General features: G+C 35.0%; 3 protein-coding genes and 1 long non-coding RNA gene across 5 annotated transcripts; 1 reads left to right on the forward strand and 3 right to left on the reverse strand.

Moving 5' to 3' along the window:
- Positions 1-7,176, forward strand: LOC110791722 (uncharacterized). Of its 2 annotated transcripts, XR_008924351.1 has the most exons (4): positions 1-437; positions 4,813-5,012; positions 6,385-6,605; positions 6,832-7,176. It is a non-coding gene; the product is annotated as an uncharacterized lncRNA (long non-coding RNA). The 2 variants fall into 2 exon arrangements; XR_002534179.2 differs by lacking the exon at positions 6,832-7,176 and having other exon boundaries at positions 6,385-6,823.
- On the reverse strand, positions 887-2,154 carry LOC110791706 (uncharacterized). Its single transcript, XM_021996473.2, has 2 exons — positions 1,886-2,154; positions 887-1,788 (listed from the first exon to the last, which is right to left on the reverse strand). The coding sequence occupies exon 2, from the start codon at positions 1,777-1,779 to the stop codon at positions 1,123-1,125; it is 657 nt and encodes a 218-aa protein (XP_021852165.1). The 5' UTR covers positions 1,780-1,788; positions 1,886-2,154; the 3' UTR covers positions 887-1,122.
- LOC110791716 (uncharacterized) lies at positions 3,195-4,554 on the reverse strand. Its single transcript, XM_056833438.1, has 2 exons — positions 4,397-4,554; positions 3,195-4,295 (listed from the first exon to the last, which is right to left on the reverse strand). Exon 2 carries the CDS (start codon positions 4,198-4,200, stop codon positions 3,607-3,609), a length of 594 nt encoding a protein of 197 aa, XP_056689416.1. The 5' UTR covers positions 4,201-4,295; positions 4,397-4,554; the 3' UTR covers positions 3,195-3,606.
- An 85-nt stretch (positions 7,177-7,261) lies between the features above and the next one.
- Positions 7,262-10,594, reverse strand: LOC110790779 (protein STRICTOSIDINE SYNTHASE-LIKE 10). Its single transcript, XM_021995551.2, has 3 exons — positions 10,022-10,594; positions 8,183-8,449; positions 7,262-7,773 (listed from the first exon to the last, which is right to left on the reverse strand). The coding sequence occupies exons 1-3, from the start codon at positions 10,309-10,311 to the stop codon at positions 7,338-7,340; spliced, it is 993 nt and encodes a 330-aa protein (XP_021851243.2). The 5' UTR covers positions 10,312-10,594; the 3' UTR covers positions 7,262-7,337.
- Between the last annotated feature and the right edge of the window lie 7,292 nt (positions 10,595-17,886).

Raw genomic sequence — 17,886 nt, forward strand, 5'->3', positions numbered from 1 at the left:
CTTCAAAACCTTGCCATCTCCTTCCTACTTTCCGGCCATGCCATACCATTTACCACCTCCAAAAACTACCAATGTTCACTGAAATTCGACGGAGTTTATGTCGATACGTCAATGGAAGCACCCAATATTTGTACATAGTAGATGGTGTTGTCAATATCCGTGGCATATAAGTCAACTTTTCCCATTACAAAATCAACAATTTGTTCTTTTGGAATTTGATCCATTTACAGGCTACTCTGAAGAAGACGACGACTGAATAATTAACTACTCTGAAGCGGATGATGATGATGTTATTTTCATCACTGGGATTAAAATCCACCTGTTCCAAGTTGCCATCTTTGTTTTTGTTTCCATTTCAATTGTTCAACAGCTAAGGATGCCGGTTGCACACCAGGTGTTCGATAAAATGCCAACACCAACTATCTGCAAATTTTCAGGTACACTTTTTGCGCAATATTCTTAGTTGATTGTTGTAGATAAGTAACTTCACAAGCATTGCTGAGAGCCTGAGAGTCTTGAGACTAGCTAGTGTAAGAAACATACGAGTAGCTAGGCAAAAATGAGGAACAAGCTAATGAAATGAATCAAGTTGTGGCGTGAGAGATCACTGTTAATAGAACTTACTTCATTAGTTCCTTTGTTTCAAAATATTTATAACATTTGACTTTTAAACTATTCATATACATGAGTACATAAAAAAATTTGATTGTATAAAACTATTTTCGATTAGTTTTAATGTACTAACAGTATACTTGTAATCAATTTCACCCAAATTCTTAGTGACAGATGCTCAACAACACTAATTAAAGGGGCTGAATTTGACACAAATACCAATTCCAACCACTAAAATGCATCATTTACAATCCTTACAGTACACATTAAAGGGTGGTGGTGCTACCAAACTGCATCTTCATTAAGGATGAATAAACCATAAAGATAATAGAACATACATCTTGCTATACACTAACAGAGTTACAAACTTACAGTACATAGTTTGGTTAAACCATGCTTAACTCACAGACCATTGACCACTAATCAACAAAGATGATGCAATAGACAAGAAACACTAGCTAATTGAATCAAATTTAAATCATCTTAAGTGCGCAAGGAATGGTAGACTGGCTATGCTTTACGAGTCCAACATTCTGGGACTTGCACCTCATCCCATTTAGTAGTGCCTTGAGTAGCCGGGTGAAAATAAACTGTCTCACCCAATACTGGATCCTTCAGTGCCCCTGAGCATAAATCTGGCATCACCTTGCACACTAACCTGTATGTCAATGCCAAAGGGATTCCTCCAGTCACGAAATTTAGGAAAAGGGCATTAAAAGAAGAAGAATCGTTCAAAGAAACCGAAAAACTAGGGAAACAGTTAAAATAGAAAGAACCCTGAGATAGATCTGTTTCCAAAAGAGCTAACAAGGAGCTCTGGAAGTCAGGTTGCCTATAATCTCTAAGGCTTATAACTATTGGAGCTTCTAAGCCATCTCTCTGTAATGGCTTGATAGCAATTTGGACTAGACCCAAATGCATATACATATGTTTCTTCTTGATGAAGCCGTTACGGAAGCGTTCAGAAAGTAACTTAACTGATACATTCTTCTCATTGCTTTTCAGTGTGACTGTAGTTTCAAATTCTTTAACAGCATAGCTTGAGAAAATCCTAAACATTTTTTTCTTGTAAACTTGATTGACGGGGATCTTAGGAAATTTCCAATCTTCGAGCCTTTTTTTACTTTTGGAGCTGCCTTCTTCTTCTTTGGCAAGCTTAGAAGCCATTGGTGTTCCCTGAAATTTAACGATCACACAAAATTATACTATACTCCATAAATACATGCTAAAACAGAAAAGAAAAAGGGAATACAAGTTTCAAAGTTGAACTTACTTGTTGGCAAGAATTTCTGAGAAATCAAAGAGTAGAAAATTCACAAGGAAGGCTCTGGTAAAAACACTCAGTCAGTGCTTATGCCATGGTAATTTAAGAATATTTATAACAATTATATGTTGAGATTCCTCCCCAGATTTTCTGCTCCAACTACACTGTAAAGATTCACTGAAATCTGAATTATTGTCCTTTACTTTATGTCATTGATCAAGTTTCAGAAAAAAAGACTAGATTCTCTGAAACCTGTATGTTATTTTCCAGGCTTTGTAATCATGCTCTTCTTCTAGTCTCTCAACTCAACTCTCAAGTCTCAAGTCTCAAGTCTCAACTCTAGTGCTACTTAGGCCTTATTGTGTTGTCTTTTCTAAGTGAGTGAGGCAAGGCAAAGGAGGTAGACTCTGTTACCTGTCAGAAAATATCACTGTGCAAGATGCTCATCTGAGCATGAGTTTACTTCTTGCCTTGTTGAGCTAGGTGGCAAAAGAGTAAAAGCCTTGTTGTTTTGTTTGACTGGCTTTTGCTTTTGGCTTCGCCTTATCATTAGATTTCCTATCCATTTTTTAATTTTTAAGGGAAGATGAAGGGCCCTACCGGGCCGGAACCCTTGTTCGGTTAATCCTCCCTCCCCCAAAAGTGTCCCTAATGAGGATTGAACAATCAACTTTAAGGTTAGGTCATACCGTCATACTTTGCTTGGTGAAAGTGAATTACTCCGCACCGAACACCGAAAAATCAGTAGTCGAGTTCACCTAATGTCTTTGGGGTGTTTAGTTGAGAGAGGTTTGAGGCAAAACGAAAGATGTAAAGCAAACAGAAAGGTTTGACAAGTCCAAACATCTAATGGAAGATGGTTAAGAGAGATTGTAAGAGAGGTTTGAGTCGAAAGGTTAAATTTGAAAAAGGTAGTTGTAGGAGCTTATGGATGAAAGGTTTGTAAATTTTGTGGTGAAGTGGATGCTCCATCATAAAGTTGGTCAAATTACTACCTTAACCAAAGATTCTAAAAGAATCCCCAACATAGCATGATAAGATTGCAGTGAAGAGTGAAAAGAGAGAGCTTAAGAAAAACACTGCCCTTCATGAGTTTGTCTGATGACTGTAAGTCTGTACTCCATAACCAGTAGCTAGGCAGTATAGAAACAAGCTTATCTAAATTGAAATTGTGGTGTGAGACTGAGAGATCACTTCCCTATAAAACTTACAAAGTACTCCGTATTAACTAAAGTAGATAAATCGTCATAGTTTGTTCTGATATTTTCCGGGTGTGTGCCCTGTGTCTCACTAAGGTATTGTGTACTGCTGGTTTGAATTTTCACTGACACTGGAATTACCAGTCTACTGAAAAATGCAATCAATTTCAGTTCTATAGTAAAATTTTACAAATTCTTTGAGATACATGCTCAAAACACAAATTAAAGGGGCTGCAATTGGACAAACACACCAATTCCAACTACTAATCCATCCTTCACAATCTTTCTAAGAGATTTACATCTGTATCTTGAGCTTACTAAAACCTGGCTACTTAAAATAGTACAAAAACTGAAATCAAACTTGAATCAACACCTTTCAATGCAATACAGCTTAAAGCTTAAAGTTAACAGTGAAGAATTCATCGCCAGCCCCCATCATCATCTGTTTTTCTAGCGATTGGAACCTCGATATGATCCGGCCATCTGGAAGCTTCTCGTGTAAATTCTCAATCTTTTTCTTAAGCCACAGGTTTACGCACGAGTCCATGGCTTTGGAAGTTGCACCTCATCCCATTTAGTAGTGCTTTCAGTCTGAGTAGCAGCCATGGGTTGAAAATAAGTTGTTTCTCCCTTATTTGAGTACCTTATATCTAAGAGTATACCTGTCGATACCTTACACACTACTCTGTATGTCAATGCCAAAGGTACTCCACCCGTCATAATGTTTAAGATAAGGAATTCACGATTTTCCCAAGCAATTGAAAAACCAGGGCAGTGGTTGAAATAGAAAGGACCCTGAGATAGATCTGATTCCACAACTGATAACAAAGAATGGTCGAACCTAAGGAGCCTAGCATCTCTAAGGCACACTATTACTGGAGCTGGATCTCCTAAAACATCACTTATCAGTGGCTTAATAGCTATTTGAACCAGACCTAAGTGCACAAATCCATGGTTTCGAAGCTGTTTAAAACCTTTTAGTAACTTTAGGGTTACATTCTGGTCATTTGCTTTCAGTGTGATGGTTTTTTCAAAATCTTTTACAGAATAGCTTGGGAAAACCCTTAATGTTTTTTTAGCTTTTGACCAAAGAGAAGGACCAGAAAGAAACTCAGAATTCACCATTGTGTTATGAGTACTATTGTAAACTTCATCAACGGAACCTTAGGGTATTTCCAACCTTCCTCTTTACTAGCAAGGTTAATAGCCATTGGTTTTCCCTGAAAATTAAAACATAGTTTATTACTCTACTCAAATATACATAATACTTCGTACAGAGTAATACAGAAAGAAACAACAGTAAACAAACTGTAGTACTTACCAATTTGAACGTGTGTTGTTTGTCAAGAACTTCAGGGAGATCAAAATGTGGAATATCACAGAAGCTTTTGAATAACATTATATATGAAAAAAGGGGATTTCAAAAATCACACTACTATATATTTCACCTAATACACGGTTTTATATCATTCTTTTTCTCCAACTACGTAATTTATTTAATGTAAAGATGCTCTTAATTATTGTCCTTTACATTGTTTAGTTTTCTTTGTAGAAATTAAAAAGGTTTCTGATCTTATCTTACTTTCCCTGACTTTGCATTTACACTTTCCAAAGTCATTGTCTTAGGTCTTCCTTAAGTCTACTTGTATTATATTATGCCTTAAAAAAATGATAATCATTTTTTGAGCGAGCTAGCTAGACTTCTTCAATCATTGTACCGTGCTTTTCTTTTGACAGGTACGGAAAAGGACCTTACTGAACTAGAGCATTGCATGTCAAGACTCACTGGAAGTGAAGGGAATAGTAAGGGAATCCCACACCGAAAGAGCCCTACTAGGGGTAGATCCCATGACCTTGAAGTCATAAGGCCAAACTTTTACCACTAGGCCAAACCTCACTTGATACGTCACTCTGTGACTCTGCTATATGCTATTGAGGTCAGTGTTAATTTGTAATTATTTATAGTCAATGTAGTTCTATAACTAAATACAGTATATATTAACTTTAATTCTTGGAAATTGCATTTATGTACTCAGACAGTCAGATAATACCTTGAAGAGTAGTTCATCACTAATAACTTGTTTGGAAGGGAGAATTCGGATGGAGAAAATATAAAGCGACTTTCCTACGTTTGTTTCTTAAAATCATGGGAAGTATTGGGGAAAAAAAGTTCATAAAATTGGGGGAATTTGGAAGGAAATAGAAAAATCTACTCCTTAATTATTCCCCCGTCCCAAAATTATAGTCTTGTTTGACAAAAACACGGATTTTAAGAAAAGTGAAATATAGTGCATGGAAAATTGAAATATAGTACTCCGTACATTGATCATGAAAAAGTAGAATATAGTACATGTAAAAAAGAATAAAGTACATAAGAAAGAGAAAATAGTACATGTAAAAGGAATAGAATACATTTTCTTTTTGTTTTGTGGTCCCAAATGAGGGTAACATGGGAAATATTTTATTGTTCAAATAAGGAAATAATACTATAATTATGGGACGCCCGATTTGAAAAACAGAACTATAATTTTGGGACTGAGGGAGTAGTTATTTAAATGTACAAAACTGACAAGTAATATGTAGTATGTGACACAGAACAATAATTTGACAGTTGTATTATTGACTGTTACCTATTGACAACAAAAGGAACATAGTATTGACATTTAACAGTAATACATGATTCATTAGCACTGTAATTATTAACTGAAAACAATACAAAAATTAACTGAAGGAGCTTAAGGGAAGCAGTGAGTAGTTATTTCATCCTCTCATCATCATCTTCTTCTCTAGTTGACGGAAACCTGAATATCACACGGCCATTGCTTTATGAGTCCATGACTCCCGGACTTCCACCTCATCCCATTTAGTTGTTAAAGACGCCGAAAAACTAGGGAAGCAATTAAAATAGATAGGACCCTAAGACAGATTTGCTTCAACAAGTGCCAATAAAGAGTTATCAAAGCTAGAGTGCCTTGCATCTCTAAGGCACACACTACTATTGGAGCTCCTAAGCCATCTCTCATGAATACACCACAATATTTTGTAGAAAGCTTGTTCCTTCCTATGGTTTACCTAAGTGATGATCAGAATATTTATAATGCAGATTGAGAAACAGGGGTTTTGAACTCCATATTTTTTTGCTAGTACATAAATTTTATTTTTCTTTCCAATTACGCGGTAATTAATTACTTAAAAGATACTTTAGCTTTTAATCATTGTCCTAGCATTCTTTGATTGGTTATGGTTGTCTTTTACGGAGTAGAAATAAAGACAAAGTGTTGATCTCATTTTCTTTCTCTACCATTGCAGTTATCTTCTCATTTCTGAAGTCCTTATCACAGGTCTTCCTGAGATGGACTTCTCACGTCACTCTGCTAAATTTCAGAGAACGTTACTTCGTACTAGGGATGGATATATGTAACTAAAAATAGCACCACGGCAATTTGATTCGTATGAGGGAGCATATAAGAAAAGTTGGAGTCAGCAAAGATGACTCTCTTAATTTGGTGGTTTTGATTTTGTTCAAAAAGGTGAAGGGTTGCTGTACCTTATACAATGTGAAATAATCTCGATTCTCATACAATTTCTTACATACATCCCAGTTAACTTAGAATTAAACGCACTCTGCAATACTCATAACCATACTTTATGGAACAAACTAGCAATTCATTGGAAGATATAAGGTTCTGGAATCTGGATACAAGGGTTGTTATATACTTTAAAGTTTGGTTGTGTATTGATTTGCGAAAAATGCAGGTGGATGAAGAAATTGATTCTGCAAAACTGCACTCCCACAAATAGACCAAGAAAGCAAGCATTACAGGTGAAAAAGGTACTGATAGCGCTAAGAGTAATACTTTAACTATACTCCATTTCAATTTCAATTTCAATTTCAATTTCAATTTCAATGGTGTTATGACTTATGAATAATACTAAAACTGAACATAAATTAAGTGAACATAAATCTTTGATAAAATGTAAGCTTGTATATTAAAGCATAAAAACATAAGTGGAAACTTATAACAGGCAAAAACCCCCACTTATGGGAGGAAAAAGCCCTACTCGCCCTTGGAGGTGTCTCCCTAAGGAGAACTTTTTATAATTCCCGAAGGAACTATACCTTCCAAGTCAAGAGTTAAGCTCCACTTTCACTGTTTAGTACAATAATTCCCGAAGGAACTATACCTTCCAAGTCAAGAGTAAATCTCCACTTTCACTGTTTAGTACAAACAAACAGAGTTCAACTTACAAGAAAATAAAATCTAACTAGTGTGGATAATGTAACCTTGAATAACCGAACCTATCCACAAACTATTGTGGAATTCCGTAACATCACTGGCATCAACAATAGAACGAGCATCTAATGTTTCTAGAATCACTCCGTCTTCGCTAACTCTGATAGGCTTTGCCGGATTCTGCGATATCCAAAACTCTCCGTTTGAATTCCGGTTGATATTATCTGGTCGGCCGGCAAGTTGGAGAAATAGTTCGACGGTTCCGGCTTTAGGACCGGTAAGCCAGTACTTCTGAATTCGATAGAATGTTGTTTCTGCAACAAGAATGAAGTCCTTGTTCTTGCTCAAAGCGACACCGTTTGCAAATGAAAGTCCCTTGAGAAGAACAGTTGTGTGTTTTGTCTTTCGGTTATACTTTAGTAGTCTTCCAGTTCGATCATTCGCATCAATTGATCGAAATTCCCTACATTATTGTAAACAAATTAAATAACAGGTTAGTCATACTATACGCAAACAATCCGGTACAAGTGTTAATTAGTCAATATATGTGCATTGAATAAAAAACGAAAACTCTATTTGCCAATTATTGTTCTTTTTGTTAGATATCATGCATGCACACCATATGACGACTAATTAATATAAATTGATATGCTTTTTATTTTTTATTTAAAAATGTAAGTTACTTTTATTTATAGATTAAATGTCCCAATGAATTTAATTGGTTAAAATAATTAGTTTAACAATTTTTAACATATATTAGGGGCATCTATGTGATAATATAAAAGGAAAGATTTTCGATGTAAAAAAAAATGAGATACACTAAACGGAATATGTAAAGAACAGAAAGAGACGGGCTAGGGAGTATTACGTACCATCGAGGAAAACGAGAACTAGAATCGGTGAAATAAACATCACCGGAGTGTGAATCAATGTCCAATGCATTAAGGAAGCGAAATGGAATCCCTTCAGCGCGGGTGGAAAGTGAGGTGGCGACACCACCCTTACGGCCAACCTTAACCAAACCAACACTGGAATCAGCAATGTATAAGTTGCATGTTTTGGTGTCGAATCTCAAACCAAGAGGTCTGCCACAATTATCTTCTGCAGGAGAGTCGTTCAACCCGTCACACGCATCTGACCTGAAAATAATTTAAACAATCCATTATTATCAGACCCGGTCTTGACATTTTAGGGGCCCGGGGCGAAACATAAGTAAAGATCATGAGCCCCTTATGTACAGTAAACTTTTAATGTATAAAGATTTTCTATGCTTTAAAAAATAGATTGTATAACATTTGGGCGGTTGGGCCTTGAATATATTATTTTTCCTTTCTAAAAAATACGCAAAAAAATCATTTAAAGAAAGAGGAAGTGGGTTAATAAAGAGAAACACAAACAACCAAACTAAAACAATACTCCATAATTATTTTTTCTAGGTTGTTTGTATCCGGAATATAGAATACTGTTACAAAAATTCAATAAAACATAGAATTAAGGCATGTAAATTAATTGAAAAACAGGTTTAAAAATTAAATAAAACATAGAATCAAGGCATGTAAATTAATTGAAAAACAGGTTAAAAAATTCAATGGCAAGATTCGAACCCGGTTACTCCTATTGCATCACGCTACAAACTTTACCCACTTAACCAACTAAGCCACCACTACTTTTAATTACTATTGCAGTTTTTATTTAATTATCAAGTAGTAATTTTGAGGCCTTCCCCAATAGGGGGCCCAGGGCAGCCGCCCCTCGTTTCACCCCTCAGGGCCGGGGCTGATTATTATATCTAAAACTATACACTTGGCGGAATTCATGCGAAGCAATTATATTTTGCAAGATTGCACTTCCTCTGTTTTAGTTGCAAATATTAAAACAATCCATTTATATAATCTAAAACAAATACTACATTCGATCTTTAAAGTTCCTTACAATTACTATTTACATGATTCCAGTGCAATATCTAACTACTTACATATTTAATTATGTATGTAAAAAATTATAAAAACTTAATAATTTGAAAATACAGAGCGACAATTTAACAAAATTTTACGGAGTATATAATAACGTTTTGATGTATATAACAATAAGAATTTACAGGTAAGATTTTCATACTTTGGATAAATATTACAAAGCGTAAAAAAATAAAATAAAATTCAAGAACAGATGTAGTAATTTCTACGTTGCAATTATTCTTTCAAAGATTAATTGTATTGTATGAAATTCATGCAGTAAAGGAAGTACTACGTATGAAAAGTATGTAAACCTAACTTCGTTCTTTCAAGTTATCTAAAACAAATACTAACTTCGTTCTTTAAAGTTATCTAAACCTACTATTTGTAGGGAATTGAATCCACCTGTACATCTAATTCTATATGTACAAAAATTATACAAAGTTGATATTTTAAAAATAATATCGAGACCATCAATCTAACAAAATCTTGTATAATAATGATTTGATGTATATAATAGTGAGAATAATCTAACAAAATCTTATATACTTCAACGTTTTGATATAATTTTTGAATATACAGACTAATCTAACAAAAATCTTGTATATAATTTCTGAACATACAGTCTAATCGAACAAAATCTTATAAAAACATTCAAGAACCGGTGTTGTAATTTCTAAGGAGCAATTATTTTTTTCCTAAGATTAATTGTATTAAATTCATGCAATAAGGGAAGTATGAAAAGTATGAATACCGTACCTATGCGGATGTGTTACTGCGAAAACAGTCCAACCAATTGAAGAGCCTTGCCACTTTAATATCCGGCCATCTGAAACTCCGACGTACGGACCTTCACCGTCACAATCGAACGCGACAGACTCCGGTCCGAAAGCGTTGTGTCCAACGGGAAGACGATGATATTGTCTTCCAGTATGTGGAAGAACACGTTGAAACCCAGGAATAAATCGAAATAACTGAGCTTCTGTTTGGATGATCAAATTGTTACTTGTCAGAAAGAACAGGACAAGAAAGATGATGATCTTCTGCATTGTTACGTACTGGGTTTTTGGGAATTAAAGCTCCTGGAAATTTGTAGGAGATATTTGAAGAAAGAAAGAGAATTAAGGATGTGTGCTGGTATGATTTGGAGTTTAGAGAATAGAAAAGGCTTCTTATATAGTGGTAATTATTACGAAACCCGTGCAATGATAGGATTTGCATTATAACGAACTGTTTTAATTGCCGCCTTCTTAATCAAGTAATTAGTCAATCATACTTTCCTAATTCCTACACTTCTTTGGGTTAGTAGTGATACTTAGCTGCCAAGAAACCTGCCGGATTGCCTAGCTAACTCAACCTTTTCGAATGAAAATTAAATACTACTACCTCCGTTTCAAAAAGATTTTTACAGTTACTATTTGCATGGACTCCGGTGCAATATTTGACTGTTAATATATCTAATTCTGTATGACAAAAAATTATAAAAATTTGATATTTATAAAATACATTTTGAGACCAATCTAACAAGATATCATGATAATTTTTTATAGATACAATAGTGAGATTTTATAGTCAAAGTTTTGAATTTTTGGCACATTTTTCAAAGCGTAAAGAACTTTATGAAACGGAGGTAGTACTCCGTATCAAATAGAGACAGTCAAGGAGGCGGGTTAGGTGGATTACGGGTGGGTTTGATGGGTCGTGGGTCAGGGATCGATTCTTGACACAACACAATGTACGTAGGTCAGGGTGAGTCAGGTGTTGGGTTGTGTTTGGAAAAATGGACACAGTCATAGTGACTTGAGCTACGTGGGTTATTGGTCCTAGTGGGTTGTGTGAGTCGAGTGATTTCGATGGGTTAATTTGGTGGGTTTAGACGGGTTTGGGGATGATGTGGCATGGGTCGGATGGGATATGTATAATTCATATGAGCTTATATTAATTATTTTTTGTATGGTTGACATACTTATATTTATATAGAGAGACAATATGAGGTCATTCCTAATTTAGAAGTGTAACAACTAATCTGGGACAGACGAAAAAGGAAAGGGTAACCACTAATCTGAGACGGAGGGAGTAGTTAATACGAAGAATATAATTTGAACATTCACAAGTGCCGCCTTGCTAATCTAGTAACTTCAGGCTATTCGAATTCGGTTCAGGTTGGTTCGGATTTCTCTCAGCAACTTCAGGTCGAATTTAAATCGGGTTATCGGGTCAGACCAGAAATTGCCCGCCCTAAACTTAACTCGATTTTGAAATACTTCCTCCCTCGATTTGGACTAGGTATAACTATGTTATTTTTCAATGTTATAAGAAACAAAATTTCATAAACCGCATCAAGAAATTTTGTTAAAAAATCCACCTAATTAGAATATAAAAAAGCAACAAAACTCTTTCTCCCTCTTCAATCTCCATAGCTACCTTACAAGTTACAACCATGGATGACACACTCAACATCAGTAGATTGGTCAATATTTTTTCTAGTATAGATCAAATATATGTAGCGGTATTTTTAGTTGCACTAATTGCAATCTCACTAATTACTCTCATAAAACTATACCATCATATTTTCGAACTATCCACACAACGGCATAATTACGGGCACAAGAACATCGAATTGAAGGAAATTACCGTGGTTATAGACGAAAAGAGGGTAAAAGAAGTCAGTAAAAATTGCACGGAATGCGCGATTTGCTTGGAGAAATTGGACGTAGAGAAGAACATCAACGATAATGAAAAAATAAAAGGTGACACGAATAATAAATGGGTTTTGAAGCAATGTGGACATAAGTTTCATGAAGGTTGTATTATGCCTTGGTTTTACGGTAATTTCACGTGTCCAATTTGTCGTAGGGTTATGCATAAGGCGTATTATCCATGGATACCTCTTGAAGAAATAAGTGTTGAATATTGAAGAATGATGGAGTAATTAACCTTGAAATTGTTGATTTGGACAATAAATTATTGAAGCATGATGGATTAATTAATTAACCCTGAAATTGTTGATTTAGACGATAAATTGATCAAGTTTCAAGAAAGTTGTAATATGTAGGATGAAGTGTTACACTGGTACATCGCGTTGAGTGTATATTGTTAGACTCGTCTCATTGTGTAATTTAGAGAAGATGAGGTTTTTTAATTTCTTGATTTTATTTGTGTAATTTTTTTTGTTTTGATAGTTTGTGGACTTTTACCTCTCCTCTTTTCGTTATTGCCATCAATAGTTAAATTACGAAAAGTACGTTAAAGCCCCGACTACTCGATATCGTTTTTCGTTTTTAAGTTTCTACTTTTGAGAATACTAAAACAAACATGTACGTACACTACAAGAAATTTTACTATTTACGACGGGGGAAATTCCGTAATTAAAAGCCAATAATTGTTGATTAACGACGGGATTTTCCGTCGCGAACCCGTCATAAAAGGGGGCCGTCATTAATGGATAATCTCGTCGTTAATCCGGCGTAAAAGACATTTGCGACGGTTGTCCGGGCGTCTTTGTTGGTTTGTTATCCCGTCGCAAAAGCCCTTTTACGACGGGATTTTTACCCGTCGTTATTAGGTTGTCATAAATATACAAATTCTTGTAGCGGTATTTGCGACTCGAAAACTGTTGTAGACACTAAAAATTTGTGTATACAATTGTATCTACATCTTTAACCCTCTCACTAAATGAGCCAAGGAAATTTCACTCCCATACCATAAACCATTCGATTTTCTCAATATTGGATCACTACAAGAAATTGTTTCATTAACGACGGGAAATTCCATCGCTAAAGGCCAATAATCGTTGATTAACGACGGGATTTCCTGTCGCGAACCCGTCATAAAAGGGGGTCGTCATTAATAGAAAATCCCGTCGTAAAAGACATTTGCGACGGTTGTTCCCGTCTTTGTTTGGTTGTTATCCCCGACGCAAAGGGTTTTTGTGAAATTTTTTTTGACCTATCGTTATTAAGTTGTCATTAAAGATACAAATTCTTGTAGTGGACGGTTCATGATTCAAGTTCGTTCCCTCTATCAATGACTATGATTTGGTTAGTATTTAGCAAACCAACACACCTAAGAATCTATGTATACTCAATGAAGGATCATAAATGGAGGGAATTAGATACTAGTGCTTTTAGATTCCATGAAAAGTTCCATTGGGGAAAGAATGAGATTCCATATATTGGATGGACATTGCATTGCTAGTTAAGGTCGTTGAGCAACGGCCAAAACGATGAAGAAAATTTCATGGTTAAATATGATCTAGACCAAGAAAATTTTAAGCATGAGCCGATTAGTTTAAAAATTATGACCCGACTAATGACATAATTAACCAACTTAACCCGAATATTTTTTGGTCTTGTGAGTCGAGTTTTTCAACAACCATTTCGACTAACCCAACTCAACCCATGAAATACAACCCACCAACACACGGAAGTTGGAGAGGGGGCATGTTGTGATGTGTGAGTAAACACATCACAGGGGTATTTTCGTAAATTTACACCAACATCAAACAAATTAGGAATATGACAAAATGAATAGAATAACCGGAAAATGACAAAATTAATAAATAAAAGAGAAGAGAATGATAGAAAAAGAGGAGAGAGAAAGTGACATAAAGTACCATTTCTCTTTTACAATGTACCATTCTTTAAAAAACAAGTAACATTTTCTTTTAAAATGTACCATTCTTTAAAAAATAAGTACCATTTTTTAACAAAACACCATTTGTTTTTTTTTACAAAATGCCATTGTTATTTAAAAAATACCATTTCATTTCATTTTTTGTACCATTACATCATTTGTTCAATCCATAATCGGTCCAAAAAATATGACAGCAAGCAGTTTTGTCTTTTTTCTATTTTATCTCTTTGTTGGTGTTATGTTTTTGGTGATACATCACAGCATGGGATTTTCACTTCCTCCCAACACACGAGCCTAACCCACCTGATTATGGGACCTACCTAACTTGCAATCCTAATTTAAACTATTTTGTATGTTTAAAATCCCAACGCATTTTAATTTGAATGTTCAAATTATATACTTCGTATTAACTATATCTATATAAGTATGTCAACGATACAAAAATTAATTAATTTAAGCTCAAATGAATTATATCTATATATATTGTTTACACTTAAGTAATTGTTCAAACACACCTGATCTATCGGACCCGCCTGGCCCATCCGACCCACATCATCCCCAAACACGTCTAAAGTCTAAACCCACCAAACCCACCGAAACCACTCGACTCGCACAACGTAACCCGCTAGGACCTATAACCCACGTAACCCAAGTCACCACGATTGTGTCCATTATTCCAGACACAACCCAACAACCAGACTCACCCTGACCTATGTACATTGTGTTAGTAGTGTGTCAAGCATTCCTGACACACTACCCATCAAACCCACCTGTTATCCACCTAACCTGCCTCCTTGACTATCTCTATTTGATAGTATTTAATTTTCATTCACCCTGACCTATGATCGAAAAGGTTTAATTTTCATTCGATCAACAAGTCAGTTCAAAGATATGTAACTGTTTAATTTTTGTTAGACGTTTATGCAATGTATTTGATGTTTTCTGGCTAGACTTATTTACTTTCTGGTTATTAATATTGATCGTTCTTTATCTGATTTTATAAATTTCTTATGTATAAAACACTAGACCAAAATCCCATGATAATCGACATGGTTGTTTATATGCATCAGCATCATCATAGATGATTAAATAAATAAAAAAGAATAATGATTCTTAATTCGTATCGTGTTCGACGTTTTTTACACTACAAGAATTTGTATCTTTAACGACAACCTAATTACGACGGGTCAAAAATCCCGTCGCAAAAGCCTTTTGCGACGGGGCTAAGAACCAAACAATGACGGGAATAACCGTCACAAATGTCTTTTACGACGGGTTTACGACGGATTTACGACGGGATTTCTATTAACGACGGCCCCCTTTTATGACGGGTTCACGGCAGGAAATCCCGTCGTTAATCAATGATTATTGGCCTTTCGCGACGGGATTTCCCGTCATTAATAGTACAATTTCTTGTAGTGTTAGAGTTTGGAGATAAGAGGATATTTGATTTACACATTGCGTGTTGTGATTTTATAATGGTTTTAGGATCTTTGAATTCAATGGTCATATATGATACGAAGCTTCAAGAACTATTCTGATGTCAGAGCATCCCCGCTCTTGAGATTCGTGAAGCTTTGGCTCATAGTCATCTTTTCCGGCGAGCATGTGTAAACTGGTTAATACCAATTAGCGTCCTATTATGTTAGGTTATTTGCTAGGATAGAAGCTGCCCTTGTTGAGGTATACTGCTTAATGCTTATCTATTGATTAAGTAATTAAAAAGATGCTGATTGGTGGCATATTGATGAAAGTTGGCAACATCATCAGGCTTTTTCATTTGCGTCATTTAAATAGACATTTTTTTTACTCCATCCGTTTTCATTTTGTTTGTTACGTTTGGACTTTTGCACGTTTATTAACATATAATAAAGATTTTTTTTCTTTTTTTATTAAAAAGTAAAACCAAGTAAAACCTGCTCAATCCACTAATCATTACAACAACCAATAAGATTGTTTTATTTATCAAAATGAACCAATAATAGAAAAGCACAAAGATTGATAACTTAACATACTTGGGAAATGGTAAAGAAATTTAATGAGTTGAAAAAATTGGACCAATTAAAATTAAAAGATGGCACAAAAAATGATAATATAATAAGTTTATAAAAGGAAATATTCTCTCACGTAACAAACATTGTGAAACACCCTAAAAGGAATACGTAACAAACAAAAAGAAACGGAGGGAGTTCCTAATTATCTTGTTTTTAGGCCAGATTACTATGGAAAATCTATCTAGCTGAATTGGAATAGTCCCCAGGTATTTTGACTTCTTCGTGGGGTTGCATTTGGCTATTTTATCTTTTGACTAAAGTTTTTCAGTTTCTGGTCAATTTTTTCATTCTAACATTCTCATTGTTCCTTTCCAGACGTTCAACAACTGGGGAATTGCACCGCAACTCTGCAAGTAATATTTGTCTATACAGTGAGAAATACGAAAAGGAAAATTGTTCATCCCTTTATGAGCACCTCAGTTAATCCTTGAGGTGTTGTTGATGAGGAAACAACTACAATACGCTTCTCTGGTACGTTATTGCTCACATATATATGTATATGTACTAAACTGTAGTTAGTCTCTCATTATTACTTTTTATTTTTTAAATTTTTTTTTTTTTTTTTTTTGCTTTTTAGAGTTCATGTTGATCCATCATTGTATTTCATTTCGCTTGCTTTTTTTTTCCCACATAGATTGGAAGAAATATGAAACCTTTTACATTATTCTTATGGCGAACTTGTTGAATTCCTCTGCAGATTCTCAAGGAGTTTCCTTTACTTCGGAACAACAATGTAACCTCAAATATAGTACCAAGGCTATTGCTGTCAGTAACTCAGTATCAGTCCCCCGCCCCCCGCCCAGAGAAACTCGAATGTCTGTATCTGGTCCTAAACTGAAGCAGAAAACATCAAACAAGAACTGCAACTCCCACGAAATCATCTTTGACAAGTAGTTTAAGTAACTTGCAAAAGGAAGCTCGGCGGGCATTTTCATGGACTCCATGTGGTGTTGCAGATAATGTTCCTCCGAAGGAGCCACACAGGATAAGGAAATTTTTTGTTTTAACACCTTTTGAGAAAGTTGTCTGGGAAGCAATGACAGGAATTCAAGAAGATCATGCTTCCTCATTATCTGTTGCTGTCAGGATTGTGTGAATCAGTGAAGTCAGATTAGTGACTGATGATCGATACAGATCTGACATTTTCATCTTGAACTCTGCTGAAGCTTCGCTTTGTGTAAAATATACTCCATATATTTGTGCATTTTAGTTTAATCTCTTGCAACTTCTGGAGAGATTTGTTTGAATGGAAATTTACTAAACACAAAATATTATGTGTGTGTTACATTATTGCAAAATTTAAGTTTAGCTTGTTCACGGTTTGCACTGAAATAGTTTGTGTTGCTAAACTGTAATTGCAAGTTATGATACTCTGACAATAGGACATAATAAAGCTGTATGATTTGTGATCAATATTGTAATTTGTCAGTAATTGCATATTGGTAAACCTCTTGCCCTTTTCACTGGCTGCGGTGGTCATGTTGTTTCTATTTCTGCTATACTTGTAGGGGTAGTTCAAAGACCAGTGAGGCGAGATAGCTGTTTGTATCCTTTTATAACCGTATTCGTGTAATAATTTAGCTATTTGCAAACATATGACAAAGGCTATGTATAAAATAGACTTGTAAAAGAAAGGATACATAATTAAAGACTTGTACACCTTTCGATCATGCTCGCTAATTCCTACCTATGTAAGTCATTTTGTGTAAAAGAAATAGTCTAAATCGATTAGGTAGAGTTTGTTAAGTTTTGTCGTATTTTACTTTAGTACATATCGGAAAATTTCATATTATATTCACGATATACTTGAAATATTACGGTATTTCTACTATGACTGTGATTAGTAACTAAGAAACATTCTACATTCGTTAGGTCAATTCTTAATCATCTAATTATGCAACTTGTTTTGCAAACATATTCCAATTTCTTGGGGGA

Source organism: Spinacia oleracea, chromosome 6 (genome assembly GCF_020520425.1).
Source record: "Spinacia oleracea cultivar Varoflay chromosome 6, BTI_SOV_V1, whole genome shotgun sequence".
In the NCBI taxonomy this organism is placed as follows: domain Eukaryota; kingdom Viridiplantae; phylum Streptophyta; class Magnoliopsida; order Caryophyllales; family Amaranthaceae; genus Spinacia; species Spinacia oleracea.

Excerpts from the sequence above, each read along its gene's own strand:
- LOC110790779 (XM_021995551.2), bottom strand. The coding sequence starts at position 10,311 with ATGCAGAAGATCATCATCTTTCTTGTCCTGTTCTTTCTGACAAGTAAC. Across the intron at positions 8,450-10,021 it reads GCAGTAACACATCCGCATAG|GTCAGATGCGTGTGACGGGT; the intron begins GTACGGTATTCA and ends AATTATTTTCAG. Across the intron at positions 7,774-8,182 it reads AGTTCTCGTTTTCCTCGATG|GGAATTTCGATCAATTGATG; the intron begins GTACGTAATACT and ends ACAATAATGTAG.
- LOC110791716 (XM_056833438.1), bottom strand. The coding sequence starts at position 4,200 with ATGGTGAATTCTGAGTTTCTTTCTGGTCCTTCTCTTTGGTCAAAAGCT.
- LOC110791706 (XM_021996473.2), bottom strand. The coding sequence starts at position 1,779 with ATGGCTTCTAAGCTTGCCAAAGAAGAAGAAGGCAGCTCCAAAAGTAAA.